The sequence below is a fragment of the Rhodamnia argentea genome, chromosome 4 (genome assembly GCF_020921035.1).
Source record: "Rhodamnia argentea isolate NSW1041297 chromosome 4, ASM2092103v1, whole genome shotgun sequence".
Lineage (NCBI taxonomy): Eukaryota > Viridiplantae > Streptophyta > Magnoliopsida > Myrtales > Myrtaceae > Rhodamnia > Rhodamnia argentea.
The window spans coordinates 16,920,820-16,944,711 of record NC_063153.1 but is presented as its reverse complement, the minus strand read 5'-3'; the positions used below and the strand labels follow the sequence as shown (position 1 = coordinate 16,944,711).

Sequence of the window (23,892 nt, the reverse complement as noted above, 5' to 3'; positions counted from 1 at the left end):
CGGAACCCGTAATTGTTGGTCTATTTCCTAGTTCCAAGGGTGAAACCACCCACTCGGATCTCTCGGATCGGATTGGCAATTTTTTTTTTTGTTTTAATTTATCTTCTTAAAAATCTTTCAAAAAATCATTTAAACTCTTAAATTATTAGCGGTACCTCTACACATTTAAAATGTAAATATGTGTTTTAAGTATATGTGACCGGTTTTATTGGACCGCTTGAAAACCTAACCGGACGAGTTGGTCCAATCACTGGTTTTGAAAACTAGGAACCGTTTTTCGGGGGTAATCGATCACACCTAAGCATCACTTAGAGGGGGTGAATATGTGATTTTTAATGAACTTGACAAATAAATATTGAAATTAAATAAATCAAGTTGATTATGATATGGAGCAATTGAATTTGAAATAGAGTGCGAATATAATCAAAGTGGTTATAATAGTCATTAGTGCGGAAGCTTCAATGAACTAATAAGTAAGTATGAGCAAAGGGATAGAAGACTTTCCATACAGAATTTTATAGTGGTTGTGCTTAGGCTTAGTGCAAGCCTATCCACTATGTCATGCTAATAGCATATTAGCTGGATTCCACTGGTCAATTGTTAAGAAATTACAGTACCAAATGTTGCTTGTATCCAAGCATTTCTTCTTGAAACTGATGTTGCTTATACTCAAGGCGATAGGACTCACTATCTTACACCTATGCACAAATTATCGCTTTGTTAGCACTTCTCAAATATTTACAATTGAATGCTCATGGAAGGCAAATAAAAATATGTGAAGCCTCTCTTGAACATTGGAATTTTGAAACCGTTGATCATTCGCTTTCTGTCTTGGGTGCTTGGTATTCTTTTATACTTCCCGGCGTTCAAAACTTCCCGTTGAACGATCTTCATGAGGGTCAATCTCCAAGCTAGCCGTTGGACAATTGAAGAGAAGATTAGGGTAGCCATTGATTTCAATCAATAAAGAGATCGCATGGATTTGGTCATGCATACAAACAAATCTTGGTTTCCATAAGTGAAATGCTTTAGCTATGGAAAGAAAATTGCCTTCGATATGATTGTCAATCGGTCAAGATATCTCGTATGATTGAATATTCTATGAAGATAATATTTTAAGATGAACAATCGGTCAATATCTTCTAAAATAGATCACAAGCTATGAAGCATTGAGATAAAATATGTCAAAATAATAATATTGAAGATTGTGTCAAGAATCTTGTAGCAAGTAGGACAAGTGCTTTGATAATATTCAGCGCCTTGTTGAAATTCAACAATAAACCTTGCTAATCTCCACATAGAAGCCTTGCTAATGTTCACGCAATAGCCTTGACGATATTCACACAGTTCGTTGTTTCTTGCTTCTCGGATATGATCAACCGCACACGCCTTCTTTTGGGGGGTAGAGGATTAAAACGAGATTCGTACTGAGGATTGAAAAATATCTTCCTGAACGCGGAATGCGAAGCCAACTAGACTTCCTTTCTGGGGTGATAGAGTCTCTTTTGCCGATGAGTCAAAAGCCCATTTGGAATTTTTTTTTTACTTTTCAAGCGTTTCATCTCTATCCCTCAAAAAACCCACGAGCCAGTCTCACTGATGCTCTCCGAGATTGATACCCACTTCGTCGCTTATAAAGAGCAGACATCTTATGATATCTTTAACTACCTCGGCTTTCTTCTGCGGGCTTATCGAACTAACATAACACGCCCGGTTATCTTCTTCTTTGTAGAGAAAAAAAAAAAAAGAGAGACGCAATACGTGAGGAACGACTAAAAATACAAAGCTTGGACCATGATCAACAATGGAGTCTTGAAAATTCCATTGGCAACTCAAAAGCAAAAGCACCTTGATACAAAACGTGGAAACCGTACCTGTTAATGCATCCTAAACAAGGTTGTCCGGCGAAGGGATTGGACAGACATGCAGCATGACCTTTCAGTTCTTGGGGTCATTATTTTTTTGGGGTCGGGGGGGTCATTATTCCACAAGCATCACCTCCCGGTCATGGAGATAATTTTACAGCGGGACTTGTCATTTAAAATAAAATAAAAAATACGCATCGAAAAAGAAAAGTGTCGATACTTTTATTCCCTTGCCTATTTGCAGGGAGACTTCTTCGTTTATATGCCTAATTTATGTCTCCGTCAGAATATACCAAAATCTAATTAGCATAAGAAATCACAATATTGCGTTCCTCTCTTTAAGGCAAATACTACAAAACATCTCAAACCATGCTAAAGTATAAATATTGCAGTCTTTTTTTTTATGTCACCGAAAATCCCAAGCTTACTCATTTTGACACAAATTCCCTAACTCTTTTTGTGTCATGGAAAAAAAAATCTAACTTTTTTAAAAAACATATATAAAAAAATATATATATATATCATTAATTTCAGTTTATTCTGAAGTATAGTTGTCATAGATATAAATTTGAGATTTTTTTGACACATAAAAAATTTTTGGGGCATTTGTGTTACAATAGGAAAGTTTAAGGTTAGCTCGTGATATTCGTGTCACGGTGAATATAATTTTGAATTTTTTTTATTGATATTAATCCATAAATACACGGGCACGCGCATATATATATACTAAATATATATAATATTTCAAAAAGTTAAAGAATTGATCTCGTAATCTCATATTTCTCCACAGCCCACAATGTGGATCCGGAACCGCAACCCGGGGCATCTCGGGATCCGCCCCGGGGTTAAGTGGGTCCACGTACCAACCAAAACTTGCATTTCACTTCACAGATTTGGGCAAAAACACCGCCCCGAATTTGTTCATCTTTCAGCTTCTTCTCGTCATCGTTCATTCATCCTTCAAATCACCGGAGCAAATCGACGAAGACACCCTCGCCGGAGCAACGTCGAACTATCCACCGCCTCTGATCTACTCTCCGGAGCCGAGATCGATCCAGCGAGTCTTTCGTCGTCGCTCAGTCTCCATCTCAGGTTAAGTAATTTTTTGCTGCGAACGAAATCGTGAGTCGTAGACTCCCGCATCGTAGCGAGATCGGTCCTGTCTCTACCTCCAATGCGATGGTTGTCTGATGGATTTTTTTCGTTGCGGCTTATGCAGAGAATTCAACGAACTTGTCGTTCGGGACAGTCGCAGTTGAGCGTTGCATTGACAGAAGCAGCATGGTATCGCTTATTTGTGTTTCCAGTCGACAAATCTTTCGGGCCGTTTATCGCGATTTGCTCTGTTCATTGAGGCGGTCCGGTTTTCGGTATTTCGCTTGTCAAAGATGTGGAGGTTGTTTTTAGGAATTTTAGTGGAGATTAGATAGGAAGCCATAAGAGGAGGGAGAAGAAGAGAGATGCATTGTCTCAAGATAAAACCTAATGTGGGGTTGAGACCTGTTTCCATATTTTGAGCAGCAAGCACCGAAACATGTAGGGGAAAAACAGATGATTCTGAGACATAGAAATGGGTAGTTGCTCATGTTCTCCATTTGGTTTTACTTCCTTGACTTATGTAGCTGGAAATGACATCTAGACTGGACCAAAATTGGCTTGGGTATAATGTAGATATGCCGTGTAAAGAACAAGAAAAGAGCTAGACAATGCAGATCAATCTAGATATGTCCAGAATGAGTTGTGAGGCTCTCGATTAGCTAAATGCATTAACCCGCATTCTACAGGATGAAATGGAGCATAAGCTCCCTATCATTCGGGTTGAAGTGCAGGTTCTTTGAACCAATGCACTGTTTGCGTAATTTTGCCAAGACGACATTGCAAAGTTGCAATGTAATCGTATGTCTAGATTGCTTTACATTGCTTCAGTTGTGTTTCCTGCAATTCCAGGGTTTATAGTGTCTTCTTCTGATAATGCTTAGAAATTGCCGTCAGGGCAGGTTTACCACTCAAGTTTTTTGGACGAGGAAGGGATTACAAAGGCATGTGGGTGTCCTTTGCTTCCCTTAAAAAGCCATATAAAGGGTCCAGCTCCAACTTCTGAGCAAGGTACTAGTTGATTTCATCGGGGATTATGGGATATTTTTTATTCTGTGTAACTTGGTTTCTGATGCATGCTCCCTGCAGATAGAACCGATATTGTTGATGAAGCAATCACATTCTTCCGCGCCAATGTCTTCTTTAGAAACTTCGATATAAAGAGTGCTGCGGATAAGCTCCTCATTTATTTGACATTTTACATCAATGTGGCACTAAAGAGGCTAGAGGGCTGCAGAACTTTGGCTGAAGGGACCAAAGCTATCATTAACTTGGGTCTGGAGAAGGTCCCTGTGCCTGGAGAATCCGGTTTCCCCTTTCCAGGCCTTTTTCCCTTGCCTCAGTCTCCACAGGAAGCAGGCAAGAGCTCTTGTCGTGTAAAGCTGATAAAATCTTGCAGACATGAGTTATCGTCAATATGCATATGCATCTCATGCCTGTTCTTCCACTTGATTGATTGATAGGAACATGTTACGCTTAACTAGTCATCGTTCATTTGTGCTTTCTTGTTTTATGCCTCCCTCAGTTAATTGGTTTGGAAGTGGTTTAATTTGATTCGACTATTCTAGAAGTGCAATACTGGCATCTGCAGTGTATTCTGGTGGCATCAGTCTGGCTGATGAGAATTTTTCTTCAAAAGAAACGCACTGACGATTCAGTTGTTGACATTCACCAAAATTGAATGCTACCTGTTAATTCCTATGCCTGAGTTTGATGCAGTCTGTTTGGTAGTCTCATCCCAATTGCGTTCCGTACTTATAAGCTGCTTTGCCACTAATATACTCTCTGCATGCAGAGCTATTCAGGAATTATCTGAAGCAGATAAGAGAAGAAACAAGCGGAAGACTGTTGAGTGTCGCATATAGACCAAATGGAACCCCAAACAAGTGGTGGTTAGCGTTTGCAAAGAGGAAATTCATGAACATCATCGTACCATGATCTGTGATGACCTTTGCTTTGGATAGTAGCGTTCTCAAAGCACAAATGAACTGGTCAAATTCCAGAATACGTTTAGCTTTTGTTGTTTCTCAGTGGTTCTTCGTTTCAACGCTTGAATTGTACGTGAATTCGACGTGTTTCATATTTGTAGCAGTTCTTCGTGAGTTGGGAATTTCTCAGTATGAATACATGTGGCAGATTAGGCCAAGGTTTGCTGCTGAGGCCTCAATTTGTATCTGTATGTTTGAAGTTGCTAACTTGAGAAATATATTTATGCAATAACAAGCTCTTCATTGAGGTTGCACGCATAGAAAAAGGAAAATGAGGCAACACAAATTCCAATTCGCGGAACACATCATGGTATTGAATGAGACTAGCACAAAAATCCAGTTAAAAACAAAATGAGTTGAAAGCCGGCGTCAACGTTACTTCGCCATTGAAAGTATTACATGATATGACGGTTCAAGTAAAATAAAAATGCATTTATGAAGCACATGGTATTCCTAACGAACAGAAGCAACTAATTATGTCCGCTGCGCAGAATATGGAGGTCCTTCCGGCTAAATGATTCAATGTAGAATCAATGTAGTCATTTCCAATAAAGTAGTAGATGGAAGTACCTTATTCGGTCTACATGCAAAAATTATGACCCCTCTCGCCCATTCTTCCGGGTTGTGCAGGATTCTTAGTAAAAATAGAGATTTTCATAAGATGATTCAACCTCCCTTGACTCGTCCATAACCCTAGAGCCGCCGCATCGAATGGGCTCTTCTTTTCGAAAATCGGACATGAAGAAAGGACACGATTCCTTCTTTCGAGTAAACAGAAGAAACTACTTGTGTTCAAACTCCTCATGTTCTTTCGCTTGCACATTACCCATGTTCAGTGAGTCAAAATCCTCAACATCTGCATGGCACCAATCAGATAACATCATTCCATCATATCATGCAAATTACTGCGAGAGAGTCTGCCTCTCCCCCCCCCAAAAAAAAAAACAAAAATCTTTAAAACGCCTATTCTCCATTCAGTGCACCAAGGTCCAAGACCTTCTCCGTGCAAACAAAAGTTGTACAAGAACTAAACAACACACTGTTCGACCCAAAAAAAAACAAAAACACACTGCATAGTCGATACAGAGTCAGAAGACAACGCCAAGATGAAATGAAATTCCACTAAATAAGCTGCCGGTGGCTAACAAAAGAACTTACGAGTAACATGAAAAGCATATCGGAAACCAGCGCATGCTCGGAGACTGCATGTAGGAAACCAGTACACAACCAGGAACATTTCTGTAGCCAAAACAGGGGTACAATTTAATGAACACAAGACAGTTAGGTGACAGATATCCCGATTTATCGATCAGTTGACTTGAATCATCATGCATAAATCACAAAGACAACCGAACATACAAAGAATCATAGCATAGCAGAAGTATGGCAGCTTTCCGACCAACTATTCAAAGATGCATAAACCATAAGTCAGCCTGCATATACAAATCAACAAGAATGCTGGGCTTATCATCAACATCAAACATATTGACCTGATTTTGAAGGATGACTCAGAGAAATTCAGAGTTATATGAATAGGTATATCTAAGCACCAAGCACCAACCTCATTGTGCTGCTTTACATATATCTTCATACTCAACAGCAGGAATCACCCTCCCATCATAGACACCTTTCTCTATCTGCACTTTCGCGCAAAATTTCTCCGTGTTTATCCCCAGCAACCTTGCACTCGAGCCTCGATACGCGCCGTTTACAATTCTCACCAAGCCCCCGATTTGCGGAATCACAGTCTCCAACTCCTCCTGGTCCACCCTCAACACATGCTTGTTCTCGAGCATCTCGATCTCGCCCACATACTTATCAATCACCTTTCGAACAACACCTTTCTGCTTATAATAACCTTTATCAGCCAGTGCCTTGCTCATCACCTTCACAACAATCCCTTCACACAACCAATAGTCCTTCCTATTGAACCGCTCCTTCTTCTTCTCCTCTTCTTTCATCAACTCCTCGAGCGCAGACTTGGCGCTCTTCTTCGGCTCGCCACCCGGACCGCCCTTCCTTTTCTCGCCCCTATCGTTATCCGTTTCCTCGAAAACCAACTTGGAACTCTCCCCTCTTTCTTTAACCTCCTGTTTCGCGAGCGAGAATCCTATCTTCGCCCCATTCTCTAAATTCACCTCCCTCACAGATTCAGGCCCCAGACCATTGGACGGCACTGCAGCCGGCATCGACTGCCCGGCCCTCTCAATCTGCTTCAATATCTCCTTCTCTTGCTTCTCCTCATCCACAATATCCGCCTTAATCCTCTTATTCTTTTGCCTCTCCTTAAACAGAGTCTCACTATCCCTATCAATGTACGTAATGAACCAACCCTTGGGCGTCTCCTCCACCTTACACTTCCCAGTCCTGCCTAGATACTTGACGAACTCGGTCAAAGTCGCCCACTGCGTGGAGTTCATGTGGACATGGTGCCGGTCGTGGATATACTCGTTGTAGACCACGGTGGCGGCGACGCGGCTGAATCGGTGGCTGCGCTTCATGTGCTCGAGGAAGGAGGTCTCGAACTCCTCGGAGTAGCCGTCGACGATGCGGTGGGGGTTCTGGCCGAAGACCTGCATCTGGCGCTGGTGGCTCTCGCTCATGCAGTGGCACTTGAAGCCGTTCTCGTCGCGGCACTGCTTCTGGCACATCTGGCAGTACCACCGGAGCTTCTGGAGGCCCTTGGCCTTGATCCTGTTGGCGATGGCCTTGGGCGTGAGGAACTCGTTCTTCCCCATTTTCCCAGGGCTTCGGCGATGAAGATGATAGTGGATCGGAACTGCGAGATCAAATAGGGGATGAGGGATTGGAAATTGGTTGGAGATCGAGCGATCAGAGGGAGCTGGAAACCCTAATCGGTCGATCAGATTAGACGAAAGTCGGACCGCGAGGCGCGACGGCTACGATTTTTGTTCGATCGGCGAAATGCTAAGAAAAGCGCGATGGTGGGTAAATGGGCCGGCCCGGCCCGGGATGGAAAGCCGCATCGGGTGAAGTTACTAGTGCTTACCATGAGTTTGATATATACCAAGAAAATAGGAAAATTATTGACTACCAAAAGTAATTTTAGCAATGGTCATCATGTTCATTAGAAGAACTATTAATCCACTATTTTGTTTAATAACCCAGAGACATGAGCTTGGAGATTCGATTGCCTTAGAAATAGAACACCCAGTAAGTCTTATTGATCAATTAAGTTTAGGTTTTTGACATGTATAGATTGTCTCAATTCAAAATAGTTTACACGCAATTAATAAAATTTGAAGAAATAACATGAAAAATCCTCACTCAAACCTGTTAACCAATTGCACCAACCATTATTAATTTAGGCTCATGCTTTTTTCACTCTCCCTATGGCTTTGACACTCCCATTTTTTTTTTTTTACCATTTGTGTGGCTCATTATTTATGGTACAAATTCATATGATTCCTTTTATTTTATTATCTGGCCAACTCTTTTATTTTGTTTCTTCTTCTCCTTCTTCTTTTTTTGTGGGTCTCACTTTAATCCTTCTTCTTTCAGAAACCCCATCATTCTCCCCGTTTCTTTCTTTTCCGGCTTTCCGCTAGTTTCTCTATTTTCCTTACAAGTCATGTTTTTAATGAAAATATCTCTTGCTAGGCCACTCTCCAGATAATAAGGGGTTTTTTTTTTTTTTTTGCCTTTTCCACTATGGAAAGTTCAAATTGAAATTTCAATATAATAGAAATCGTCTCAATAATTGCATATTTAGATCAATAATCAAACATTTTTGGCTTATCATTTAGTATTCACTAAGAGAGATTCACCGAGATCGTTTTGGGTCATATGATGGATTAGTTCTTAATTATCATGTGCATATTCGTGATCATGATGCCACAATGAACACAACTAGAGAAAAACCCAATCTTTTCCAAACCATAATTCCCCAAAAATCCTCAAAGAAACGCACACGAAAGAAAAAAAAAAAAGAAACTTGTTTGCAAAATCAAACTGAGATTATCATTGTTAATTTAGGATTAGCGGCGTTCTTGCTTTGAGAAGAAGTTTTTGTGAGCACCTGCCATGCATAGAAATCTAAAGCCAAAAGGAGCAAGAAAAGGCAAAGGAGAGAAAGCTAGAGGACCCAGAAGAATTTTGAATGTAAAAGTTATGAATTGAATTCTAGAGAGGGAAAAAAAAAACAGAAATTAATTGGAACAAAGCAGAATAAAAATCAATAAACTGATTTCGATCATCTATTACGTGTTACAGGTTCCAACATATCTTTTTCTAAACTTTCCATGGTGAAAAAGAAAAAAAGTCCTGTAAAAACAATCATTCGTTAGTAATTCAAATAATCCCCTGTAACTTATACAATATCTTTTACTTTTAACGTGTTGGGAAAATAACATAAATAAAAATCAGAAATCAAAAGTGTTAGGTGCAGACAGAGAACGGAAAATTGATTGGAACAGCGACAAAGCAGCAGAGAGACGCATCGCTCTTGGACAAAAATCTGCCATCGCATACAAAAACATTACCAAGTGTCATTTTCTCCGGACAGTCACATGCTATGGCCATGGCCACCCTCGGTCCCAAATCCCATGTAGACAAATGTTGCAGGTTGTTGATGGATTATAGTATAGCCAACAGTTGTTGATCACAGACTCCAAAAACCCGTTCTTGATTCTTCAAAGGATTCCCACACAGTAGAGTACACGACAAAGAAGCCTATTTTCAAAAGCTTTCTGCCCCCTCCAAGGCAAAGCCAGGCCAAGCCACGTCATCGCTTCTCTTTCGCTCTTCGTCCTCTCAACAACAACCCTTTAGACTCACAACCCCTCCTCTCTCTCTCTCTCTCTCTCTCTCTCTCTCTCTGGCGCGTGATTCTTGCAGGTAATCATTTCCTCTCGCTCTATACACAACCTATCTACCTTTGGCTGAATTGGGTTTTTTTCTTCTTTAGCAATTTCGATTTGCTCGAATTTCGCCCTCTCGCTGCATAACGTTGTTCCCAATCTAATGTTCTTGTGGCGACTGAGCTGCTTGTGTTATTAAAGCATGGTTATCGAGGGGTGATCTGGCATGATTCTTGCTCGTTCATAGGAAATGAGAATGGGTGTGTAGGAACCTGCGATGAGTGACGACTCTGTCCACGAAGAATTCTTATCGTTTTCTACAATATGATTTTGTCCATGAAAGATGCAGAAAAGGGTTTTGTTTTGTGGGGGGGGTGCTAGTGAAGATTTTCGTGAAGTTGCTAAACGAGTGGATTGGTTATTGTGAGATTATTTGGTGGTAATCTTGGATTAGATGTTTGAATGCTTAAAGTGCTAATTTTTTAACTTAAATAATTTAATTTCAGGGAGTTGAGCCGATGATTAACGGATTCTTGTATTCTATTTGGCAGGTGATTGTGCATTATTTTGAACCATGATAGGCAACGCCAGTAGCAGGCCTTCCTGGTTTATCCAAATTATTTTCACGGCAATCACCTTCCTGAGCTGTGGGGGCAGAGCATATGGTGGAATCACAAGTACATTTATCAGATCAGAGTGGCCATCTGTTGACATTCCTTTCGATAATGAAGCCTTTGCAGTCCCCAAGGGTGACAACGCACCACAACAAGTAAGCAATAGTGAACTGTTGTAGAAGAGATGTCGTTTTTCTTTCGCTCCTCTCTGTACATTTTCCTTTGAACTCTTAAGTGGCAGTATTTTCTAAAAAAATGGGGGAATGGATAAAGAAGCAATTCCAGATCTTGAGTGCTGTGCCTTCATATTCTGATTATATTCTTACTGACAAGGGATGCTTTATCTTTTTCCCGGCTGCCGTTGTTTCTCTTGCCTTAATATATTCTGGTAAAGCCCTGATGATATCATTTTCTTTTGAAACATCATATTGCAGGTGCATATCACACAAGGTGATTACGATGGGAAGGCTGTCATTGTATCGTGGGTGACTCCTGATGCACCTGGTTTGAGTATAGTTCACTTTGGAACATCGCCGGAAAGATACCCTCTTTCTGCTGAAGGGACAATGACAAACTACAGCTTCCATAACTACAAGTCTGGTTACATACATCACTGTCTACTTGAGGGCCTCGAGGTCACTTATTACCATTTTCTAGATTGTTAACTTTTTCAATGTTCTCGTTCTGTGGTGAATTGCGTATCAATAGAATTTCAAATTTTTCCTTTGGTAGCCTATGGTCTTACAGAAGGTAGTAGCTGCATAGTTGAGACTCTAACTTCACGTCTCAAAGAATGTTCTGAGTAAGATTATTGTTAAATTCTCTCTCAGTATGACACCAAGTACTATTACAAGATTGGAGAGGGCGATTCTTCCCGAGAATTTTGGTTTCAAACACCTCCAAAGATTGGTCCGGATGCTCCATACAAATTTGGGATCATTGGTAAGTTATTTCATCATGTATAAACACATGAGCATGCCCATATATGGATGTGTGAACACAAGAGTATGTGCTCAGCACCTTCTATTGAAGGAATAGTAGAAGTGTTTTGATTTCACTAGTTTAAACAAACACCTTTTCCTAGATAAGCAAGGTATTATCCATGGAAATTCAGAGCTCTGGGAGGATGCAAATTGTGCCTGATTAACATGTAAACTCTTGTTGCGAGAAGCTGAAGAATCAATGGAGATTTTGAGAACTTGTCCTGTTACATTATAAGCGCCACCTTTTCATGCCAGCAATCAGTGCTTGAAATTGTTTCCTTTGTTCCTAAACCAGTTGTATCTGGCCATTTATTTCTGAACATAGTCATGTTGCATAAAGCAGTATTTGTATTCAGTCTTTTCTACTTTCCACAACAAAAAGTTGGCAAAGGAAAGACGGAGTATCAAGCAGTCATCCCATTGAGCCTTTGGGGACATTTATCAGTGGATAGCCCTAAATATAACCTTTTTTTTTTTTTTGTCTTGGAAGGCCTCCCTAAGAGTGTTATCTGATTTTTGAAATTCATTCCTATCTTGGTAGTGCTATCTATAATTTCTAATGGACGCATCACTCCCTAAGTCCTGATCATAATCTGTTTATTATTGGATATCACTGTATTTTGCAGGTGACCTGGGACAGACTTACAATTCTCTATCCACTCTTGAGCATTATATGCACAGTGGAGCTCAAGCTGTGTTATTTGTTGGGGATCTTTCTTATGCTGATAGGTATCAGTACGATGATGTTGGGTCAAGGTGGGATACATGGGGGCGCTTTGTTGAAAAAAGTGCTGCGTATCAACCCTGGATCTGGTCTGTTGGGAATCATGAGATCGAGTACATGCCATACATGGTAAAGTATTGCCCTTCAACCAATAGCACAGACATACAAAATTGCTCTTGCACAAGCACATCTTCTGGAATCTGTGCATTAATTTCCTAAACTTGCTAGGCCTTTTTCCTATTTCCTATTTTCTATTAAATCCAACCTTAACTATAGTCACAGTTCTGTCATCTAATGTTTCTTCTTGGATATTGCTTCTCAATCACCTTTTCCTTTTCATATTGGACTTTAATGTACGCACACGCACTTAGCAGTTAGACATTGACGAAACTATGGGAGATAATGTCGTAAGAGGACCCAATAGGGACAAAGATACTAGAAAGTTCTTGAGAAAATTGTACAGAAGATGAGCACAATTAACTCTAAATCCACACAGCTAAAGAAGTGTTGACCAGGTTTTTTGAAGGATCAATTTGTTAAAATAAGGATAATTTTTTTTTAATTTTATTTTGCAATTCCATAATATACCAGTTCGAATCGTAGAAATAAGCCGGCTATTGAATGCATTGCACCTCAAACTTTTTTGACAAGGCTAACACAATAACCAAGAGGGGATGAATTGGTTGTTTAATAAAGTTGTAACCTTTTTTTGGAAGACTTGCAAAAACTCTTTTGTAGAATGAAATATACTTGTGCAGATGCAGTTGCTTCTATCTAACAGTTAATAAGATAGTTGAAGATATAGAAGATATTTTAAACTGATGTATAGTGGTTTCGCCTTCCACTTGGCTTACATTCACTCTCTCAGATTAACAGTCACAAACAAGGCTGAGATCCACTAGTAATCTCAGTGATGTTATGGTGTGTAGATAGAGTATTCAAGGACTTTGAGAATAGATGTTCTGATCTCCGCCAAAGTCCTCAGCAATCCCTGATCACTTTAAATTTCCTTCCAATCTTCGAACAAACCATGGGAAGCCATCTTTAGGTCAAAGGATCTGTTGGACTTACTTCTTGACTCAGCAGACTTACAAGCTGCACGTCCATTTTGGTGTTCCTGAGCAAAGCAGAAGATTTCCAGAAGCAGAGGCTTCTGCTTTTGCAGGCTGTCTCACTCTATGGCTGCTTGCACAAAAGAGGAAAAACCTGTTCTGATTTTCTCCAGGTTGCTTTATGCGGACTCCAGACCTTGACATTGGTTGCTAGACCATAATTTGAATTTAAATCATCTTGGAAAGAGCTCTGGGTTTGAAGCGGGAGCTGCTTTGCACACAGTCCTAGTAGTCTATTCACCCTTCACGCTAAACTTAATGTTGACCTTCTACAATCTAGTACTTCCAGGTGTATTGAGATCTTCCGATTCTACACAGGTGTTTACCTTTTACTGGTCCATCCAAGCCTCAGTGAATCCCTCATTCTACAGTTTGTTCACCTTCTACATTGGTCCATCAGCTTTAGGCACCCTTAATCGTCCAATACCTTGTTCACTTCCTATAGGACTCTATCTGCATATTGGACAGTGCATCTACAAGCTAATGGTATATGACCAATGCACGCTTTAGTAGCTTTTGATTATTTTGTTTCTTCAAAATAATTATAGGGGATTTTCCAACACACATTCAGGTCCACTTATCTTATGCAACAGTAAGCTCAATATCAAACTTAGAATGGGGGTGGTTGAATAGGTTTTTGTTTCCCCTTGAAACTCAAGGCATTTTCTTCTATTAGGTTCACAGGTTGTTCAGTTTGTTATGATGATCGAACGAACCAAGTGACCAGGTTGGCCTAAAAGGTCAAACTGTGGATGCATGAATTAGTCCAGTTGAGACTGAGTTTGAGGACCAAATAGGAAAAGGAAATAATCTGAGGACTACATTGTAATATGCTGTTGGATCATCGACCTGTGCTCACTCGCCCTGATATTTGAAGCTTGAGGGCAGACTATGTCTTACTACTGGGGTCCCCCAACTAGCTTTTCCGGGACAGCTTTTCATAGGCTTTGGTAAGACACGTGAGATTCAGGACTAGGGAGAAAAGAGTACTACAATATCAATGGCAATTGCTTAGTCCATCCAGTAGGAAGAAGAGGATAAACATGTTTCAGGTTGTTAATTTTCTTGAGCTGCTGGGCGAACATTGGTGTTTGCTTATGCTTTTTAGAAGTTATAAAAGTTCCATCTGCTAAAAGGAGAAAGTGTAGCTGGTATCTAAAGGAAATCAAAAGAGAAAATTCTGATCTTGAATTTTTCCTACAATCTTCCTACTTGTTTAGGAATAGGTATATTACAGCTACATTTGTGTAGAGTTGTGGTAGAGTTGGAGAACAGAACTATGCACTTTTTCTGTTTCTATAACAAAGTTAAGCTCTTTTTCCCAGAAGGATTGATAAACATGATGAACAACAAAAAATAACTTCCCAGGGATTTCTAAGAGTTCTAGATTAGAAGAACACAAACATTAAGTTGTGGTGCACAAGCTTTTTTTTTTCCTTTAGTTGCTGGATGACTTTTCAGTTGAATGGCTTATGCACTCCATGGCAAAAAATCTATCATTTGGTTGTACTTTTATACTCATATCGACGATTCAGCGTAGTCATATATGTTGATTTAGTGTGGTAATTCTTTTGCACTAAAGTCAATTTATTGGAAAAAAAAGGGATGTAGTTAATATGTGAACGAGTTTGTGCAGAAATTAGAGAATCTCATTTGTCTGCTGATATATATGAAAGATTTGATGGGACGACAACCAACTGCTCTAAAAGCTTAAGCTAATAGAAGAAGGCGTGGTTTAATATTTATATATTCCAACACTCTCCCTCACGCTTAGTCCGGTCTTTTTACCTAGTACTAAGCGTGGAAATATTCATTGGGGAGGCAAATAGGGGCCTGTAAAGATTTGAACTCAGGATTTTTTGCTCTGATATCATGAAAGATTTTGTGGGGCCACTACCAACTGCTCTAAAAGCTTAAGCTAATAGAAGAAGGTGTGGTTTAATATTTATATATTCCAACAATATATTTTGAAGACATATTATATTGTTTGCAGTTTTATTCTGCTACAGCATTTGATTAGACTGAAATGATGTTTTCTGATATTTTAGTAATATTTCTCCTCATCCGTGACATAGATCGTTATGTGAACATGTTAGTATAATTTCTTGTTCAAGTAATCTCCATGGGCTATTTTATGTTTCAATAAACTTTTCTTCTCCAATTTTTCTTGAGCACATGCAGGGAGAAGTTATTCCTTTCAAGTCATACCTTCATCGGTATGCTACCCCTTATTTGGCATCCAAAAGCATCAGTCCTCTTTGGTACGCTATCAGACGTGCATCTGCCCATATTATAGTGTTGTCAAGCTATTCCCCCTTTGGTAATTTCCATCTTATATGTCCAATCTCAAACAACGTTCTGGTGATCGGATAAGTTGATAGAGCTCATTTACTTGTAGCAATTTTGATAGCACTACATGGTGCCTTTTTCAGGTGCCCCACCTTTTGTCTGTGGTCCTCATCCTACCATATATCAAACTGCAACTTGAAATAAAAATATCAGTTAGTACAATAAATTTGCTACAGAAGCTTCTTTAAAGGAAACCCTTCTGAAATTCATATGAGCGCTTCCTTGTCTTCATTACATTTGACTCAACAACTTAGGGGATGATACTTTGGTGGTGATGCCATTGCAACTGTTTTCCAGCAAATACACTGCCAAGTTTATAGATTACAGACAAACATTATTTTCCTCTGTTTTCTCTGTATTTGTTGCTGATCAATGAAAGCTCCATGACAGTGAAATACACACCACAATGGATGTGGCTAAGAGAAGAATTCAAAGGGGTGGATAGGGAGAAGACCCCTTGGCTCATTGTACTGATGCATATTCCAATCTATAATAGCAATGATGCTCACTTCATGGAGGGTGAAAGTATGAGATCAGTATTCGAGAGTTGGTTTGTCCAAAACAAAGTTGATGTTATTTTCGCTGGCCATGTCCATGCTTATGAAAGATCGGTACGGTTCTTATTCTTAATCTGCTTAATGACTTTTGCATTATAGCATCTTCTACGAAGGTAGTGCACATAGGCCTTGATGCTCTCATAGTTGCTTCATCAATTGAGTCACATTATAGGGCCATAACAAGATAATCTATGGACATTCTAGGTGGAATTGTGGCTGCAAGTATGATTTATTACTTGGAGAGTAGCCAAAAAATGAGAGATAAATGCTTCAGCAGTACTAAGGTGCCCTCTTTTTGGAGAAATATTCTCTTTTCCATTTCTGGATAATTGTAAAGTATCAGCCTTCACTTTTCAAGAGGTGTATCTGATAACTTCTTGACTTTTATATATTAGGTTTCCTGAATTTGACAATCACACCCTTGAAGTGTCCTTACTTTCGAAAAAGGAAAAAACTTAGATAAAATCCCCTTCAACTATCAATTTTTCTTATCGTCATTCTGTCATGTCACTCCCTTGAACCATCTCTGACAACTGACATGTTTTATGACTTTGCAGTCTCTTTTTCAAGCTTTAGTGTTCTGTAGGGCTAGGAAAATTAGAGATTATCACTTTCTGAATCCATATTTCATGTTGGGAGATAATTAAGTCAGATCTACTTTGTACATGTAAGATCAAGTATCTTTTCCTCCTGTAGCTAGGATATCTTTAAATTAACCCAGGCTGCTAGGATTTTGTTTGTCCATGAAGCAAGATATTTTCTGTATCAAATCCGTGGGCTTTAGAGTGAATGATGCTTGCAATCTGGTGACTTCTCACTTGGTGCTAGATTTGTGCTCGATAATCACCTACTGACGAAATTCAGTTTTAGGAAGTGTAAATCCCCCATTTTACAACAGATGCGAAATTTCATAATCTATATAGTCTAATTAAACCGGTGGATGAATTTGTTGAGCTGGAGTGGCTTGAGCTTGTGCACATCATAGACAGTAGATGATGTTGATAAAATCAATAGAAATTTGGTTTGCTCTCTCTCTCTCTCGATTGATCAGTTGAGGGTAGTTTAAGAATGCAATTGTCTAATCTAAAATTTAGGTGAATGGCTCATATCTCAGTGATGAAAAGTATCTCTCTCTCTCGATCAAGGGTGGTTGAAGAGTGCAATTGTCAAATCCAAAATTAGGCGAATGGCTCATATCTCGAGGATGAAAAGTATAGTTTAAGCAAACAATAATTTGGATAATTGTGAGCAACCAAAGGTCAACGCATCCTACCATGGTGAAGAAACAGTGAAGAAATGTCAGATGTGATTTTTAGATATGATAATGAGACCAAAGCTCTTTTTTTTACAACTGCTAGACTATATAGAAGTTTTCAGTTCTTGAATGTTCGTTTAAAATGCCGTCCTCTTCCATGAAATACTAGAGAAGGACAATGAATCCTGGAACGGAGAACACATTGACAGACTATTAAACTCGACTCATGAAATTATCACCTTTCAACTTCGATAACTGATCATACCATCTCCAAAGATCTGATAAATTTTGTTCTTTTCGTACTCAGTATCGGATCTCAAATATACATTACAACGTGTCAACTGGTGATCCTTACCCCGTCCCGGACGAGTCGGCTCCTGTCTACATTACTGTTGGAGATGGAGGCAATCAGGAAGGCCTTGCTGGAAGGTGAGTGAGACTAACAAGCTTACACCCATCAATTTTGTATGCGGCGCTCAAGAAGTGAGATTAAGTTGTGTTTCTTGTCGAGATCTCATCCAGAAAAGAAGATTAATCCAGAGTACTATCTCATTGTATTTGCAGGTTTAGAGATCCGCAACCAGAATATTCTGCATTCCGAGAAGCCAGTTATGGTCATTCAACACTGGAAATAAAAAATAGAACACATGCACTCTACCACTGGAACCGAAATGATGATGGCAAAAAGGTGGGAGCAGACTCCTTTGTACTCCATAATCAATTTTGGTAAGTTTTGTTCTCTCTCTGTCTCTCAGCCCCATTTTTTAGCCATAGACTAAATGATGAATTTGGTTATTCGGAGTGACCTCTAAATCCTATTCCCAAAAATAGTTTCAAGAACGAATACTACAATATAGAATCGTGTTGACGAATGCTTTTGAGTCTGACCAGTTGTTATCTGAAACTAGTTTTCATTATTTGGAACTGTTAATTTTATTATCATGTTTGAAATGATAAATAGATCCTACAGAAATAGATCTCCCATGATTTTTGAAACTTTTCAGAACGGTTAGTTGGAAACTGCTTAACTTAATTGGTAGAAAGCATTTTGTCAGGCGGGCAAGGACCTCTTACTGCTTTATGGCACTACAACATCTCGCACATGTCGTATGCTATCTTTGAGTGTAAACATGTTCAACATGTTCCTGATTCGGGTAATGCAGGGCAACCAATGGAAGGAGAAGAAAACTGAAGAAGAAGCATTATCTGATGAGCTTAGTGGGCCAGACTGTGGCTTACTGAGCAGAAGTTCAAGCTGTCACATAGGACGGTTTGTTGACTCGACGGAGTCAATCAAGCAAAGTGCTAAGCTGGCCCAGTCTTGTTCAGTTTAATAGCCTCGCATCCAGAGCAATTTTAGATGCACAGCATCTCCTGCTACTGCTAATCTGTGTGTTGCTGTGTATGCCTGCATCGCTGGGATAATTCCATCCAAAAGCAAGGGATCTTGTTTAGCGGATATCACATTTAACTAGCTGTTATTTATACTCCTTCTATGTGATATTAATCAAGTGGAACACCCTAAAATGGTTTCTTGTTCTTCTTCGGAATGATGTTGTTTGTGACATAAACGATTGCCCATGCTCTTGATGAATGTATATGGCATTTTGGGCGTTACTCACCATAAATTTTATAATGCTGGTATGAACGCTTTATGTCATACCATTTTCTTTCCCTTTTATATGCATCTTGAAGTAAGAATATGGTTGCTTCGACAAAATCAGCTGCAGAAGATGGCACTTGAAAGGTACTTCTAAGGTTAAGATGTTGGGATGAAGGAGACTTTTTTGAACTATTGCAACTTGGTGTGCTCAGGAGCATGTGATAGCACTCGTTACTTTCTTCAAATTTGCAAATGGGAATACCCAGAATATTCATCTCGTGCTGGTAATAGATGGGAGAGACGTTCATATGCATCTCTGACACTTGGGTGTTTGTAATCTTCTGAATTACATGTCACAAATGGCTTGAGATGGTCGTTATCTCGCAAAATGATCAGTTGCATTCACCAATCTGTGGTAATAATGTGATATTTCAGCCACAATTTGTCCCGACTTTGATTTGAATTTTGAGTCGTATGCCTCCTGATTCCACTGACTTAAAGTTTACCTCGCAGACCACCGGAACTTGGTGCTGGTAGAACATTTACATGACAAGGTTGCTACTACATGTCAGGGTGAAAAATTTGCTGCAGTACTCTTGGCAAGTGATTTGAATTTGGTGTGGCCATTGAGGGAGCTCAAAAGCCTAAGTCCTCCCTCCTCTCATTTGTTTTGTTAGCATAGCTTGGGTAGGATAAGATGGGCCACTTTGATGTTCTCCTCCCAAAGGACAGAGACATTTGCATTCTGAAAAGGGGAAAAGGACAGCATATAAGCAATCTATACATATCTAATGCTAAAGATACTAAGGCTGAGTCATCAAAATGTTTTTCTAAGAGATATGATAAGCGATAACGCGAGTCATGTTTAACACCTAATAATAATCTGCCACATCATGATTCTTTAAGTACTTGACATTCTATTTCTTTTTTCTCATAAAAGTAAAGAGAGATTTACTGACGTATTAACCTATATTAGTTGCGAATTACTTGCTTGTGTTCGGGTCCATTACAACCCTTCAATTTGGCGGGTTGCCAATGATCCCCATGCGTACCTCCCGAAACAGAGAGTGGTGATGGATCCGATTGAATAGACTCGGATACAGGCAAGAATTCGTCTCCATTGTCTACTTGTGATGCAGAAGCTACGGAGAGTCCACGCATCAAGTTCTTGGATGCATTGCCAATGCCAAAGGAGTGAGGGAAAAGGAGTCCATCCACCTTCCTTCTCTGTCCGGACTTGGGCCAAGTGGGGATGGAGAGGTCAAGCACCAAGCAATTAAAAAGGAGGGGTCATGTGATCATAAAGCATCGTTCACATCACTGCTAACTCACGACAGATGAATCTTCTCACAATGATTTAAGGTGTCATTTTCAGTGAATTTGTGATGTACATAACTACTAGCAATAGTAGTGGTAGGAGAAGTCGAGGACGGTGGTCAGAGTCAATTTATCTTTTCTCAAAAGAAATGGTCAAGAAAAACTTAAATTTATTATACAAATGATAATCTAGTCTTAAATTTTTTGACGATTTGGTAATGTAATTTCGTTTTACCAATTTTGGCTGGCAATGGACGCTTGCCGTGAGAACATTCATCAATAATTCCGATCTTTTAATTGTTTTACCTTATTTTGCGAGGTTGATGCCCTATCCTCTCGTTTGGAGAGTCCAGTTGGAGAAAGGCAAATCACCTTTTTGTCATCGAGCGACAAAAGAGAAACGAGACACGGAAAAAACGAAAGGTACGGGTCCTGTGGAGAAGCTTCGGGCTTAAGGGTTTTGGCACACAAGAGGACAAGAGATCATGAAGCAAATCCATGATGGAGCCCCACTTTCAAATGGTTTATCTTCCTTTTTCTTCTCATTAGATTGACCAAATCTAGGCCAATAAATTATCTTAATAACCATCTTTAAAATTGTTATGAGATTTATACGAAGCACAATCAAATCTTTAAATCCATTAAATTTGTGTAACAACTTAGGCTGCATTTGTCAATATAGGATCATGGTTCGATAGCATTTTCTCACGTAAAAGATTTCGGATTTACTAATTGCATCAATTGAAGGGTTGAGTTCGATTATGCTTTTCTATACTTTCGAGATTTTAGGATCAGATTTATCTATCCAAGCGTTTGAGTTTTGCTTGGATGCGTAAAAATGGATTAGGATTTATGGTGAAATTTGTTTATGGATGATGAAGTGCATTGGCTTTTTCATAAGTATTGAATCTATTTTTCTAGATCGAAGAAATGCAATCTATTATGCTTTCAATTTAAATAGAATGTTGTAAATGAGATAATATGTACATCATCATGCTTATGAAAAATGGAAACTATATCCACTGTGATATATTTACTCAAAATATTTTTTGGTAGCACCAAAAATCCCAAACTTGTATTCATGTGACATATTTACCTTAGACTTGTACGCGTGTGACAAATTTATCCCAAAATTTTTCTTGTAACACCAAAAATCCTAAACTTACATCCGTGTGACATATTTACCTCAAAATTTGGTAGAAAATACCTAGAGTGTCAATATTTTTGTATGATGCTCACTTTAGTGCCAATAATTTTTTTAGACCACTTAAGTGTCAAAATTGGAGAAAAAGGATCAGTTAAGTGCCAATTTTAGCCAAAAACGATGACTTAAATGCCAATTCCAACCAAACAAGACACGTGGCAATTTTAATTAATTTTTTAATATTATGCGAAGTTTTTTTAAAAAAATTTAGCATTTAAATAGTCCACATGGACGCCACATGTAATATCATTTTACAAAATAAGCCAAAATATTTTAAAATTTTAAATTAAATTTAAAAAAATCTTTATAACCTAAAAAAAAAATTGGAGCCCTCGCCACCCCGCCATCGTCGGCAATGGCCGGCGACGGGTGGGGCCTGGTCGACCGGGGTCGGCGGGGTGGGGGTCTCCCCACAGAGGGCTAGCAACCCTCGCCCGGATCCGGGCGAGGGTCGGCGGCCCCCGCCTAGGCTTGGTCGCTAGCCTCCACTAGTGGGGGTCGGCAACCATTGGCGGGCGCCGACCTGCCGATAGGGCCCCCTCCCCCCTAGACCAATGGCCGGGCGACCGCCCCCACCGACCAATGGTTGGGGTGCCGACCCCGACCTCCCCCACTCGTTGCTTGCCATTGCCGATGAGGGCTATGCAAGCCCCGGCCATTGCTGCTCATCTTGATTTTTTTTTTTACCTTTTTTTGGTTATTTAGTCAATTTTGCAATTACAAATGCTGAAGTTTTGATTTTTTAGGTATTTTTTTAAATTTATTTTTTTCCCAATTTTTAGCTTATTAGATGGAATTTTTTTTATTAAGTTTTGACTTTTTTTATTGCTGATTGGGATTCCCGGTGTGCCACGTATGTGCTATGTATGATTTTCGGCAAGCCAAGTAAGACTTGTCATTGAAATAATCGTTTTTTTAAAAAAAACTAGCACTTAAGTGATAAAAAAAAGATTGATACTAAAGTGAGCGCCATATACAAATATTGACACTCCAGGTGTTCTTTTACCCTTAAAATTTGGAGCAAATGTGTCATAGCTTACAAGTTTGAAATTTTGGTGTCACAAAAAATTAGTGGGATAAATGTGTCATACGGGTAAAAACTTGGGTTTTGGGTCTTACAAAACAAGTTTGGAGTAAATGGGCTCACTTGTATAAATTTGATATTTTTTTGTGTTACCAAAAAAGTTTGAAATAAATGTGTCACAAAGGGCATAATTTATGAGTTTTGGTGACTTTTTCTCTAACAACAATGCCGACAGTCAACTAACCAAGCTTTATCACACTGTTCATAAGGTTTTTATTAAGCTATTGTCTGGAGACTATGGCGGTTTATGTTGGCATTGTTGGGGTTGTCCATAAGATTTTGGCAGTCCCTCCAATGCTTTGAGAGCCCACAATGCTAACTTGGCAGCCCCCTCAGCTAAAGAAAGGAAAAACACATCATCTGGTGCTGCACTTGATTGGAGTGCAGCACATTGCATCTGTATTCAAAATTGCAAGGACTAAATGGAACAGGAAAAAAAAATGTAATCGCATTGAAACACTAGTGAGCCGCAAATAGGACTAGATCGTTTACACTATTATGAGCACATTTTAATAGTGGGATTGTGTGGTATGAGTTATTTATGTTTAAGATAAACTTATGAATTTAGCTGTCGAATGGAGATGTATATATCTTTTTGTTGGATTAGAAAAAGCGTGATATCGTAATTAGATAGACTCTTTTATCAAATATATATATGGATGTATATGTTTTTGTAGAGTTTGGGGTGTGACATTTGTTTGTTGGTTAAAGTTCAAGGAGTGCATATCCCGAAAGAAAAATCACATGAAAGATGAATTATCGTAAAAGTGTTACTAAGAATGAGTAAAATCAGATGGCTAAGGACATCTTTTAGGCAACATTAATTTGTGAATTGCCCCATTCGAGGATAAGTGACATGTCGGTCGGACAAAGACAGAGATATTTTATTCAAGTATTTCAGGGCAATCATGTTACTAACGTCTGAGAGATTGGCGATCGACATGGGACACAAGCCACGATTCTGGAGGACAACAAGCTGCTGCATTTATTTTTTCTTGGGTAGTTCTCCAAAACAGCACACAGATTCTTCTGACCCGCGTGGGAAATTTATCCTATAGTCCCACCTAATTTTCAAAGCTGGATTTTCAAAACCAGATTATCAATCAGGTTTAAAGTAATTGCTAATTGCTAATGAGTTAGAGATTTCGTGGTCCTGAGCACCACCAGATCGAATCTCAGCCGCCCCTTGCCCTCTGCTCTTCCCGGATTGACACCAATACGAATCAAGAAAATGCTAATTCGTTTTGAACTCCACCACCTCAATTTAGTTCTTTTCTTTTTTTTTGACACTCGACTCTTCTTTTTTTTTTGTCATATTTGAC

The 23,892-nt window shown here is 39.3% G+C and overlaps 3 protein-coding genes across 5 annotated transcripts; 2 read left to right on the top strand and 1 right to left on the bottom strand.

Moving 5' to 3' along the window:
* The first annotated feature begins 2,649 nt into the window (after positions 1–2,649).
* LOC115751009 (actin-related protein 2/3 complex subunit 3) lies at positions 2,650–5,062 on the top strand. The gene is made up of 5 exons (XM_030688672.2): positions 2,650–2,957; positions 3,085–3,149; positions 3,863–3,971; positions 4,050–4,319; positions 4,756–5,062. Exons 2-5 carry the CDS (start codon positions 3,147–3,149, stop codon positions 4,896–4,898), a joined length of 525 nt encoding a protein of 174 aa, XP_030544532.1. The 5' UTR covers positions 2,650–2,957; positions 3,085–3,146; the 3' UTR covers positions 4,899–5,062.
* A 530-nt stretch (positions 5,063–5,592) lies between these two features.
* LOC115751007 (KIN17-like protein) lies at positions 5,593–7,880 on the bottom strand. 3 transcript variants are annotated; one of them, XM_030688664.2, is made up of 2 exons: positions 6,510–7,880; positions 5,593–5,804 (listed from the first exon to the last, which is right to left on the bottom strand). In XM_030688664.2, exon 1 carries the CDS (start codon positions 7,684–7,686, stop codon positions 6,511–6,513), a length of 1,176 nt encoding a protein of 391 aa, XP_030544524.2. In that variant the 5' UTR covers positions 7,687–7,880; the 3' UTR covers positions 5,593–5,804; position 6,510. The 3 variants fall into 3 exon arrangements, with proteins under 3 accessions (XP_030544524.2, XP_048133417.1, XP_030544523.2); XM_048277460.1 differs by lacking the exon at positions 5,593–5,804 and adding an exon at positions 5,883–5,987; XM_030688663.2 differs by lacking the exon at positions 5,593–5,804 and adding an exon at positions 6,322–6,381.
* A 1,595-nt stretch (positions 7,881–9,475) lies between these two features.
* LOC115751006 (bifunctional purple acid phosphatase 26-like) lies at positions 9,476–19,043 on the top strand. The gene is made up of 10 exons (XM_030688659.2): positions 9,476–9,805; positions 10,320–10,537; positions 10,817–11,017; positions 11,213–11,324; positions 11,992–12,218; positions 15,383–15,521; positions 15,941–16,161; positions 17,670–17,791; positions 17,927–18,088; positions 18,526–19,043. Exons 2-10 carry the CDS (start codon positions 10,343–10,345, stop codon positions 18,602–18,604), a joined length of 1,458 nt encoding a protein of 485 aa, XP_030544519.2. The 5' UTR covers positions 9,476–9,805; positions 10,320–10,342; the 3' UTR covers positions 18,605–19,043.
* The last annotated feature ends 4,849 nt before the right edge of the window (positions 19,044–23,892 follow it).

What these genes read in the sequence shown, in the direction of transcription:
- LOC115751009 (XM_030688672.2), top strand. An exon ending in AGCTCCAACTTCTGAGCAAG is followed by an intron (nt 3,972 to 4,049) that starts GTACTAGTTGAT and finishes TGCTCCCTGCAG; the next exon opens with ATAGAACCGATATTGTTGAT. An exon ending in TCAGTCTCCACAGGAAGCAG is followed by an intron (nt 4,320 to 4,755) that starts GCAAGAGCTCTT and finishes CTCTGCATGCAG; the next exon opens with AGCTATTCAGGAATTATCTG.
- LOC115751007 (XM_030688664.2), bottom strand. Translation starts at nt 7,686, where the DNA reads ATGGGGAAGAACGAGTTCCTCACGCCCAAGGCCATCGCCAACAGGATC.
- LOC115751006 (XM_030688659.2), top strand. Translation starts at nt 10,343, where the DNA reads ATGATAGGCAACGCCAGTAGCAGGCCTTCCTGGTTTATCCAAATTATT. An exon ending in TCCATGCTTATGAAAGATCG is followed by an intron (nt 16,162 to 17,669) that starts GTACGGTTCTTA and finishes TTTCGTACTCAG; the next exon opens with TATCGGATCTCAAATATACA. An exon ending in CAGGAAGGCCTTGCTGGAAG is followed by an intron (nt 17,792 to 17,926) that starts GTGAGTGAGACT and finishes TTGTATTTGCAG; the next exon opens with GTTTAGAGATCCGCAACCAG.